This window comes from Nematolebias whitei, chromosome 7 (genome assembly GCF_014905685.2).
Source record: "Nematolebias whitei isolate Nwh7 chromosome 7, NemWhi1, whole genome shotgun sequence".
In the NCBI taxonomy this organism is placed as follows: Eukaryota; Metazoa; Chordata; class Actinopteri; order Cyprinodontiformes; family Rivulidae; genus Nematolebias; species Nematolebias whitei.
Window position 1 is genome coordinate 12,759,705 of NC_056504.1, and position 12,534 is coordinate 12,772,238.

General features: G+C 40.1%; 1 protein-coding gene across 1 annotated transcript in view; it reads right to left on the bottom strand.

The window, feature by feature from the left end:
* cdh4 (cadherin 4, type 1, R-cadherin (retinal)) overlaps positions 1–12,534 on the bottom strand; it is a 446,399-nt gene that overhangs the window by 40,130 nt on the left and 393,735 nt on the right. Inside the window, exons 8-9 of the mRNA XM_037679124.1 lie at positions 4,350–4,522; positions 2,444–2,637 (exon numbers count right to left, since the gene is read on the bottom strand). Of these exons, the coding sequence (XP_037535052.1) occupies positions 2,444–2,637; positions 4,350–4,522 (367 nt within the window). The remainder of the gene's footprint in view (positions 1–2,443; positions 2,638–4,349; positions 4,523–12,534) is intronic.

Genomic DNA, 12,534 nt, shown 5'->3' on the forward strand with positions numbered 1-12,534 from the left:
GTCGTTTCGGGTCTCGTTATCAACTGGGTTGCCCATAATCATAACAGGATGGATGAAAACAACACTTTCTTAAAAACAAGAGTGCAGTGAAAGAATGCCACACTGGTTAATGTTAAATAACACTTTTGCATGAAACAGTGTGTTTGGTTTGTTACTTTTTTCTCAATGCAAATGTTGATCTCAGAGGCTGCGACATGCATCAATCCACCTGAGCAGCTCATCTCGTCAGTCCAAAGGTTAACTCAACTCCTGCTGGACTGAACGACCTCAGGAGGCTGACATCAGTGTAACAACACAGACAAAGTTTGGTGGAGAAAACAGAAACAAACTGAACAAAAAGGCCTACGATTGTATAAGTTTAACATAAGCTAACTTCTTTCACACCTGTATGGCAGTTTAAATTATAATAGTTGTTTTACAAGCCTGATAAACAAAAGAGAGGGGTTAGCCATTAGCCTAGCTTGAAAGAAGATTTCTGAGATTTGTCATAGAAAATTTCCCAGAACATCCCTTAAATAAATACTAGCCTTTACACATTTATTTTAACAGAAGTGTGACGTGTTCAGGATTTCTTGTACCTGGGAAAATACAAGAAGCACATTTTAAACCAACTATAGTCAATCAATTTACATCACATTTTGGGAGGCTTTTAATCCAGCCAATAAAACCTACCTGTTATAACCTACATAATCTGTTATAACCTGTTATAATCTGTTATAACCTATTATAATCTGTATAATCTGTTATAATCTGTTACAGTCTATTATAACCTATTATAACCTGTATAATCTGTTATAAACTGTTATACTCTGTTATAACTTGTATAACCTGTTGTAACTTGTTGTAACCGGTTATGGTTATAACTTGTTATAAATGGACAAATACATTTTCCAACGTTAGATGTTGATACTAACTCTTGAACTTGATAAAGCTTACTCAACAAGCCAGTTTGGCATCCATCCATCAATCCATCCATCCATCCATCCATCCATCCATCCATCCATCCATCCATTTATCCATTATCTCCCACTTGTTCTGAAGTTGGGGGCAGCAGATTGAGCAGGGAGGTCCAGACTTGGGGGAGTGGTGGCGCAGAGGTTAGAGAGGTGGGCCTGTGATCGGAAGATTGCCGGTTCATGCCCTGGTACCGACAACATCAAAAATGTGGGTGGGGTAGGTGAAGCACCCACACTTGCCCCCACCCTCATTCGCTCCACTCTGGGCCCATGAGCAAGGCCCTTAACCCCCACCATCTGCTCCCTAAACAGGTCTCTTTTGAAAATGAGTTCTCTGGGCTTAATGATACTACCTGTATAAATAAAGGGTAAATGAAATCTCTTTCCACAGTTACCTCTTCCAGCTCTTCTGGGAGGACTCCAAGGTGTTCTCTGTCCAACCCAGAGACATAGTCTCTCCAGCGTGTCCTGGGACTTCCCAGGGGTGTCCTCCCAGTCAGACATGCCTAAAGCATACTTACCAGAACACCTCGACTGTCTCCTCTCGATGAGGAGGAGCAGCAGTTCTATGCTGAGTCTCTCCTGATAACTGAACTTCTCACCCTCTCTCTAAGGGAGAGTCCAGCTACTCTGCAGAGGAAACCCATTTCATCCACCTGTATCAATGATCTCATTCTTCCGGTCACTACTCAGAGTTCATGACCATAGATGAGGGTAGGAATGTAGACCGACCGGTAAACAGAGAGCTTTGCCTTACAGCTCAGCTCCCTCTTCACCACAACGGACCGGCACAGAGTTTGCAATACTGCAGATGCTGCACCAATCCATCTGTCAGTCTCATGCTCCATTCTTCCCTCACTCATGAACAAAATCCAGAGATACTTGAACTCCTCCACTTGAGGCAGAACCTCACCCTCGACCTGAAGTGAGCAATCCAAGTTTGGTAAAATGATATATATGTGACTTGGAGCTGCAGAGCTATCTACAACATGCAATATATTGATTGTTCGTAACTTTCCCATGGAACCCTAAATCAGAGTCTGAACAAGTAAGCAACATGTTGATGAGTTAGCCTGCTGGTTTGTGGACTGAAGCATGTGAAGTGACAGAGCGAAGAAGAATAATTGGTGTACATTGTACAGAGTCAGAGGTAAGTGACACTTGACTAAGACACCCCCCCCCCCCTCCCGTTGTCCTCAGTGCAGGATAACCTACTTCGTTAGCCCATGAATATTATAATTAGACACCAGCATGGCAGAGGGGGATTAGCTTAAGTCTGAAAGCATGTGAGAGGATACAGAACATAAGTATATGTCCTACACCGGCTCTTACAGCGTATACACTGTCAGCCCAGTGAGTGTGTAATGTTCATGTCTTTGCATGACACACATCACTTTAGCTGCTCAGATCGAGTGCAACACCCGCGCTCTCATCCCGCTGTTCCTCCTCCCTCTGCGTGAGCCTTAGTGCGTTTAGAAAGAGCATACGTGTGCGAGCCCGTGTGCTGCTCGTTCATGCCGATGACCTTGACAGCAGGTGGGTGAACTCCCAGGTGTGCCCCAGTTTTGGTGGGAGGATCACGGGGCAGGTGGGACTGCGCCTGACTTGCTGCGACCAGATTAATGAGCTTCTCCTCACTCACATCAGCTGCTACTGCTGCTTTGGCTGCTTTCAAGCCAAGCTGAAAACAGGGACAAAGTCCTGGCGTGCATTCACTCCACTCATTTATACTATCCCACAATGGTGCTGTACTATCATACCGTGCCAGCTCTATACAAAAATTGGATAAAAGAGAGACACTGATGTATTGTTTCTCCTGGCATAAAAGCTGGTTTTGTTCTTGAGATATTAACAGTAATTATTCTCTAAATGCACTCAATTCTCTGTCGGTAAAAACCTGTTTAAACTTCCAGGTTTAATGCCCAGAACGACCGGTGGGACCTCTCAGAATATAAACATTATGAGACATGCTCAGCGGTGCAGTAAAATCAGCCAGCTAAGTTACGAGGACGAGAATATCCTAATAACGATGGCACAGGAATTTCTACGCTTCCTCATTTAGCCAGATTTTATTTCCATTATGTTGCAGCGTGGAAAACCGAGGATAGATTTGTGTGTCTGTGTGTGAGCAGTAACCGGACCCCGCTTGGGATAAACAGAAGTTGATCTTGGTGACCTCCCTCATTAGCAGGATGAGATGGAAGACGGAGCAGGGACGACGTGCGCTGTGGTGCTGCCGGTGTGTGGGTTGGCAAACAACTACTGGAAGCAACAGACACACACGTCGTGGATGAGACAAAGGAGAAGAATGAAACGAACCATCTTGTGACCTCACCAGCAGAGATGGGCTGGATTTATGTGGCCATTATCTTAGTCCATGCTCTCCACTCAGATAAGCATGAAATATTCCAGTTACTTTTAGAAAGGCGAGAATTCCCTCAAACGTGTGCTACTAATGAGCAAATGTTGTCATTTTATTTCAGAAAGTTCAAACGACTGATGACTTTCTGTATTTTGCAGTTTTTACAGGAAAATGCCAGAAATAAATAGGGATTTTTGGACCTGTGGAAATTTTCTGGTGAAGTTATTTATTTGGCCCCTTGTGCACATAAATACATCTACTGTGCAGTGACATCATCAAGGCTGCTTATTTCACCATGCATTGTGCACAGCTACTGTACATGTACCTGTATTTAGTATAGCAGGCAGAGCTTCTAGTTTATGTATCGTCCAGGAGCTTGTGCATACCTAATCACTGACCAAGTGGGATAATCAGAAAGCAGAAGCAGCTGTTGCAGCCTGTTAACTGTAGCCCAAAATGAGATTCTAAGAAACAACATCCTTTTGTATATTCTGGTGAAGGTTCTCAGCCATCCAGGTCATGATTTATGCAATAAAAGGTTTAAAACAAAAACAACTGGACTTCTATTCTGAAGCTGAATATATTCTTTGTAGGTGGACCAAAAATGTGGTTTACCTAATTTAACCATTGGTCGTAGAAACGTACCATTCTGAGGATTTGTTTTACAGCAACGATGAGTTCCCTAATCATTTATACATCCTCTCCCTGAGCATGTTGCTGACAACTATTTTGCTGACTTTAAGAATTTTTTTTCTCATTTTTAATCGGGTTTGCACAACAAGGAAGCTTGCCTTCAAACATGAGCGATAGACATAGATCACGTCGTTCTTTGATGTAACCTCTGCATTAAAAAGAGTAGCAACGCAGGAGCAAAAGTTCCCTTTAAACTACATCATATATGATATATTATGACCAGTAATAAACGAGGCACCAACAACACTGAACCTTGGGGACAGTTTCATCTTTCAGCTGGTTAGCACAAACAAGAAACGTAGCGGCAAACTGATGAGAGACCCAGCGAGTGCACTGACCTCTCTGTCCAGGCCGGCAGCCAATGTAGAGATGACTCCGGTCTCGCTGTTGATGGCGAACATGTTGGGAATGGGGCTGTGGGGGGTCTGCGACAGGATGCGGTAATGCACCATGCCGTTCGCTGTGGTGGAGTCGTCGGAGTCTGTAGCCGTCACCTGCATCACGGAGGAGTCTGAGAAGAGAAGGACAACCATGTAAAGCCAAAAAGTCAAAGTGGTTCAAGCTTCGGAAGAAAAAAAAAGAAAAGAAAAATTATTCTTAAGATCCATTTCTCATTTTAGGACGTACACAGAGAAAATACAGGTTTTGAAAATGTCATTACTGAATATGTAGGAAATAATAAAGAGCACTCAGAGATAATGCAAAGCCCTTTATAAACCTGAAAAAAGTCAAAGTTTCCAAATTGCTGTGACATTTTTTGTTCGGGAAAACAAAATTTAAGGAGTACGAGGCGATGCAGAGCGGAGAGGATGAAAAGTCGGTTAAATAGGCTCCTTTTATCAGCTGGGCTGATTTGTCCTTTGGTTATTTCAAGCTGGCGGGGCAGAGTTTCCACCTCTGCAGAGGCCATTTAGAAATGAGCAGCACGGGGTCTTCTACCATTTCCACCATCCATTATTTGAGCCTTCAGCAGAGCCGTGGCCGCTCTTAATGCTTTGATACTCTCTCCCCATTTGTCTTAGACTCACAGATAAACACTGTCTGTTAAAGCAGACAGCACCGAGGCGGCGAGACAGAGTGGATCTATGTACGTCTACATTTGCTTCCTGGCTTCATTTGTATGCATGTGCTTGTTTGTGTCATCTCAGCGTGGAGCGGGGGGAGCCCCGTGTCCCGGAGCACAATTATTGATTTGCACCAGTTTGTCAGCTGGGCTCACAAATGCAACCAGGCAATTAGGAGCACTTTGTGCTGAAAAGAGGAGAGATCACCTCGCCTCTCTCTCAGGGTTCTGTGAAAATGTCACTTTCCATCAGGCAGCCATTTACAGGCTGCTGCTGCCACTGAGAGAGGAAGGAGCGTCAGCGTGCAGGAGGAGAGCGGCGTGGAGAGAGGGCTGGAGAACTCTTCAATGGGAAGGAAGGAAGGAAATTAAAAAGGAAAAAGAAGGACATGGGAACAGAAAAATCAAGGTGGAGTGTGAGGCAGCAAATTGATGTTGAAAAGGCTTATTGTCCACCACCAAAGATGAAAAGTTATGAATAATATTTTCTCATTTACCTGTCTGTAGTGTTAGCAAAATAACCATGAACCACCAGATGCACGTTAATGAATCTTTCAGATAACATTCATTGGCTTGACATCTACAGCTATTTATCTTTTGTAGTCAATTCAGTTCAAGATGGCCGCCACAGCAAAACAATCCTAGCCAACACAAAATGGTTATAGCTCAGTAGAGTTGACAAATATTGATTAAATATTGGTGTGGTGGTAGCTGAGTGGGACTCGTGATCAGATCTATGTCTAAAAATTTGCTAATAAATGTTGGAATCAACTCTTTATCAACATATCACATAAACTACTTCAGATTTTAATCACATGTTTAGAAAATAGGGATTATTCGTACATTTATAACTGCTTAACTTAGGACTCAACCAAGTTCAAGATGGCCGTCACAGCTAATTGACCTCTGAAAACAAAAATGGTTCAAATTCAACTGTTTTTGAATCTACAATTTGGTGTGGTATCAGCTGAGCATCATCCCCTACATAAACTTTGAGTGCAGCACATGGAGCAAAGTCTCTGCCTAAAACCTTAACATTAGTTGGTGGAATCAGATATAACTGTATGTTAGCAAAAAAAAAAAAAAAATCATAGAAAACATTGAATCTGTTTCAGTGAAGCTCTCAGAATGTAATGGTTGTACATCTACGACTGATTAACACCAATGTTCGGAGTCACCTCCGGTCAAGATGGCTGCCACAGCTAATTAACTTTAGCCTAGCGTAGGTCATTTCTCAACACAACTCTGGCGTCACTCCTTAAGAAATGCTCATTCCTTCATTATAATATTTATTTTTCACAATGCTGGTTCAACAAATTCTGTTTGCATCAGTTTGCAGGATTTAAGATTTTTATGTAATCACAAATAATCACCAGAGAATAAGACACGGGAGTCCGGTTTTGCTTCACAACCTTCCTAATCATCAATGTCGCTGAGGAACTGTGGATGCACTGAAGAGTTGGTGGTTCCCCATGGGTCTGAGCACTTAAAGGGTTCCCGTTCTTATAATTGGGTTTCGATGGCACCATCGTTCCTGTGACAGCCTGCACGGACAGGATAATTGCAGCCTCAAATTTTATTTCAAACTTCATTAAGTTTCAAAGCAGGATTTGTCACTCTGACCAGCAAGCAAAAGAAGAGGAGAGTCCAAAGAGAGCGAGAGAGAAAACGCAAAACAATCACAGCACATAGGGCGGTGTCAGTGGATAATGAACCTTTCCAGTCCTGCAGCGTGGAGATGAACCACATGTTGGTTTCAGGATTCTGTGATGTGATAATGGGATGATTTCGGCTCCAAAGACGAAACGCAATGCCTGCAAGGGTAAACCGAGCTCGCTTAATTCCTATTTAATTTGAAGACTAATTCCAAATCCTAATTGCTTTTCCGTTTGAAATCGCTGGACCTGAAAATTTGATGGCAGTTGCATATATTGTCGGCCATTTTCCTCACATGACTAGGGATCACTGGCGAGGTCTCTTTGATAAACACGAATCAGCTCGAGCCAACATCTGCCTTGAAATTAGAGAGGAGACACAAACAAATAAAGTCAAGAGGTGGTGCTCCTTGCTGCCTTTTATGTCAGAGTTTTGGACTAATAATATCTTTTGTTGAGAACGGTCGGAGTCGAGGTCGTTTCGTGTGAACGTTGAAAATAACATCATGGGATATAACAAGATCTGGTGAATGACTCTCAGCTACCATCACACAAAGTTTTGTCTAAATATCTGTAAAATTAACAAAATGTGAGCATCTTTGTGATCTTAAATTTCAGCTGCCTGTGGCGGCCATCTTCAACTGGATTGGCTCCATATCTGAATGAGTTGTAAAGTTTCACCCAGTGGCTCAGAAGAGAGTAGAGCCTAAATAATTAATGGCAAATTTAAATAAGCATCATGCACAACCTATTAGTGCTCAGACTGTCATGGGTGTTGTGGAAAAAAGCTACTCCCAAAACAACCAGGTGTAGTCTTCATCCGATTTATTACAAAGCTTTGGAGAACAGCTATAGGGTGCCGTTTGTAAAGTTACACTTCAGTCAAAATTAATAGCAATATTTTGGTTTATTTAGACTTTCATAAGAAAAATAAAGTTTTTTTTTTTCCAGTTAGCTTTTCACCATGTTATTTATACATTTATAAATGTCATAGTTCCAAATTAAATATTTATTTACAAGCTAAATATTTAGTTTACAAACTAAATAATTAACTTGCGAGTTAAATATTTAGTAAGCAAGCTAAATATTTAGCTCCATGCTAAACATTTAGTTTACAAACTCAATGTTTATGTCCAAGCTAAATGTTTAATTTATAAACTAAATATTTAACTTGTAAGTTAAATGTTTAGTTTGTGAACTAAATATTTAGGTGTAAATTAAATATTTAATTTACAAGCTCAATGTTTCTTTTCAAAACCAAACATTTAATTTCTAAGTTAAACATTTAATTCCTAAACTAAATACTTAATTAGCTAATCAAATCTACATATTTAACTTGCTAGCTAGTTAAATATTTAGGTAGCAAATTACATATTTATTTTGGAAAATAAATGTTTAGGTTGGAAAATAAATATTTAGGTCGGAGCTAAATATTTAGTGAGCAAATTAAATATTTAGTTTAAGAATTAAATGTTTAGCTTGGAAATTAAATGTTTAGTTTGGAAAATAAATGTTTAGTTTTGAAAACAAAATATTTTGCTTTGAAATTAAATATTTAATTTACACCTAAATATTTAGTTCACTATATTTAGTTGGTAAATTAAACATTGAGCTTGGACATAAACATTTAGTTTGTAAACTCAATATTTAGCTTGCTAACTAAATATTGAACTCGCAAGTTAAATACTTACTTCGTAAACTAAATATTTAACTTGTAAAATAAATATTTAGTTTGGAATCATGACATTTATAAATGTATGAAGAACATGGTGAAAATATTACTTTGAAACAAAAAATCCTATTTTATTCTTATAAAAGGCTAAAAAAAACAAAATATTCTTGTTAACTTTTGACTGTGTAACTTTACAAACGGCACCTCATACAGCCAGCAATCACAGATCAATGCATTTACAAATTCACACTTGTCAGTGCTTTCACCTGTCTGAGGCTCTGACCTGTTCTGACTTCCTGAGCAGAAAAAAAAAATCTGTTTTGTTGAAACTTCCAGCCACCCCGCCCTGTCCAGCTTATCAGACCCCAGCTGCCGTCAGAAGCAAGGAGGGAATCTGGAAAGCGAAGGACTCTCGAAAAAAACATGCCACTGTAATCATATCAATCAAATCTTGAGAATAATAAAAACCATCTCTTGCTGTCCCTTCACTGACCGGTCACATGAAGACTGATTATTACATAAAGGATCACAGAACATTTTAATATCATTTCCAATTAACAGTAAAAGAGCAGTGAATATGATGGTTATAGCGGGTTAGCCTCAGCTACTACCACACCAAACTGTGTGCCATTATTTAAGATTCTGACTGAGTTGTACCCATTCTTGTGTTTATTAAGCTCAGTTGGCTGTGGGAACCAGCTTGAATTGGGGTGACTCCAATCAGTTGTAGATGAACATCTAATGATTACTTTCTGAAAGTTTCATTAAAATCTGTCCAGTGGTTCACGAGATAATTTGTTAACAGACAAACACTTTTCTGGCTCCACCCTTTGACAGCAGATGATACAGACGTGCGCCGTCAGAAACTGAGGACAGACAGAATCTAAGACAGGAACCAGAGGAGGAAATTACAAAGAAGAAGTGATTTTATAAAGATCTTTGAAAGGAAAAGAGCAAACGGAAGTCAGGGAGTGAGAGGGTGAAGGGATGGTCTGGATGAGTGGATAATGTTTCTCATCAGTAGATGGAACATAAAGAGCAGCTTTCAAGAAGACAGAAAGACTACAATACAAGAAAGAAGAAGTAGAGCTTGAGAGGGAGAGGTGGGGAATGAACTGCTTGAAACCCGATGAGTCTTGGCGGAAGTGATGAGAGGGAAATCTTTTTTTTTTTCTCTGCACACAGGAGCGTCTAACAGAACCCACTGCTCCGACGGAGGTGTGAAACTGGTGCAAATCAGCCTTTTACAACCGTTTTCTCTCTCTTACATTATCTTTGTCAAACCTCTTCCCCTGGGAGTTTTCTGCAGCATGACAGGGGCAGATTTCAGCGTGAAAGACAGACAGGAAGCTGCTCATTACATGGAAATGTAACAGAAAAACAAAGATGGAGGGGTTATTTCAGGCATCTGGGGCTCCAGCTGCATTTGAAGTGGATAATCATTATCAGAACAGACAAGGGCAGGTGACTGACAGCTGGAAGACTTTCAAGGTCCAAATACGTACGTGTAGAACTGGTCCTGGTTGAAGCCTCGGTTAACGTTAGCAGCTGCGTTAGCTGTTCTCTCCATGAGTTTAAACACGAAGATCAGCTAACATGTCATGTTGAGAATTACTCAACAGATAATCAGAAAAAAAAAAGTTCTGATGAAAGGTCGTGCGCACTTTGTGAAATAATACTTGGCTACATAAATTGTTAAAGTTAAACAGATGTTCAATTTTAGAGAAAAATAAAATTCACGTAAACATAAATTGGCAAAGCTGTCGATGATTTCTAAAACGGGCTAAACCATAGCTAAAGGTAACATTAACAAAACTGTAGCTAAAAACTTTAATTAGCAATGTTGTAGCTAAAATGAGAAACAAAATATCTAACAGCTAAAATCAGCAAGAGTCGCTAAAAGATAAATGTAACAAAACAGTAGCTAAAAGTTAAATAGAGCTAAAACTACAACTAATGCCCAAAACTAACTACGGTAAACTGTGGCTAAAAAAAGCAGTTAAAAGCTAAAATATGACACAATCAGAGCAAGTACTGCCACCTCTCAGCAAGGTTGCTGGATTGAATCCTGGCCCGGGACCTTTCTGGGTGGGTAAAGATAATGGATGGATGGACATTTTTAAACCCAGTGAAAAGTCATGATGCAGGAATGGAGCCATTGCTGTTTTAGTCTTGACTTGCAAAAAAATGCATCTGCAACAGGAAGTAAGATGATTGTTAGGTGTGTGTTTGTGTATAATTCTCCTTCATGTGTGATTGTTGAACTCCTCCTTCTCTCTCCTCTCTTGTCAGACTCCCTGTAAATGTGTCTCTACAACTCCTCATTGACATCCATGCCCAGCTGTAATCTGTTGTCTCATCACTGAGCCGTATATCTCTTTCCCCTCGTTGTCAGATGTTTCCATTCTCTCAGTCGGGCAGCACTCAGGTCTTTTAGCATACGATGCACGACGTTTAGCTGTTCTGTTCAGTCTGTTATTCTCTGTGCCTCAGGTCCTATTTCTCCCAGGTGTTCTACCTTTCAGTTCACTTACATTTCTCTAAATCTGCCTGTGACTCACATCAAAAAGACCCTCTGGACTCGTGAAATCCAGTGGTTGTGTCAGCTGCCCCTCACAGATGTCCAAACTCACATGACAAATTCAACGTTGTTTTTTGATAAGAATAAACCTTTCATGAAAAAACCCAAATAAAATCAAACATAAAGTTGGTCAAAGCTCAGGATGACTTCATCTAAAACCCTCCTGAAGCTGTAATTATATTAAACCAAACCACTTCTGTGAGTCCGTGCATTTAAAGAAAAATAAACCGTGGTGCGGCAGGGGTTTGTGGGTGTGCATACCAGCTGAATCTCAACAAGGTGCTGTCAGACTGGATGATCCAGCTCCTGACAGGAGGCTGGTTCAAAATGAAGAAAAAAATAAAACATTATACCGAGAATCTGTTCAAGGCTCAGAGGCATCAGACTATTTACAGCTAGCTTCATCCCCACTGGCAGCAAAACGTGACTTGTCAGAAAAGAAGGCTGATGTACAAAATCATGAAATTACCCAGGACAGTTCCATGTAGCTTCGTACATGAATAAAAACAACACACACACACACAAAAATAAGACTTTTAAATTAATTCCCTTGGGGTTCAAAATACTTTTAACCAATCAGATGTAGACGTTGATGACGGCTTGTCAATGAATCAAAACAACACGAACAAAATCACAGGAACTGTAGCTGAATGATTACCTGCGTCTGCTTGTTTTTATTAACAAACTGGGATAAAGCAGAACACATAAAAATGTGACATTTGTACTAATGTACCAGGGCAGAAATAAAAATAATTAATAAAACAAAGGTCAAGAAGAAAAACATATCATACAGCTTTTGTCGTCCAGATGTTCAAAATTATTTTGGGGGTGAGAATAGAGTTAAACTGGACTTATTTTAGTAAAACGTTGTAAATGTATGTACGTGTGATGTCATGTGACACTGCAACATCTTAAGACATGTCAATGCTCTGAGTGTGTGTTGAGGAGGACTTTAGGCTACTACCACATCTCAAAACGAGTGGCTTTGACTGTTAAAGCCACATCTGTGTCAGTTACGGTTCATTAGATGTAGCAATCAACGTAAAATGGTAAAGTTAAAATGATTTAGATGTCTGTACAATAAATACTGAGTTTCACGTAAATCCATCCAGCGATTTATAAGATATTTTGCTAACAAGCAAACAGGGTAAACTACACACTAATGCCAATGTTTTAGACAAAGATGTTAATGTACTCTCATATAAAAATAAATAAATAAAATAAAATAAAATGCTACTACAGTTTTTAGCTCAATATTTGTAAAACTGACTGAGCTATAGCCATTTTTATAAGCTAGCTGCAACAGCCATCTTGAATTGGGTTGACTCCAAAATAAATAATTTGTAGATATAAATCCAGTGATTGATGTCTGAGAGTTACATTCATATCTATCCAGTGGTTCATAAGACGGGGCCTCTATACATCTAATGGGACCACACTGCTAACAGGACCACGCTGTTAGCAGAACAATGCTACTGATGGGGCCTCACTGCTAGTAAGACCATGCTGCTAGCAGAACAATGCTACTGACAGAGCCACACTGCTAACAGGA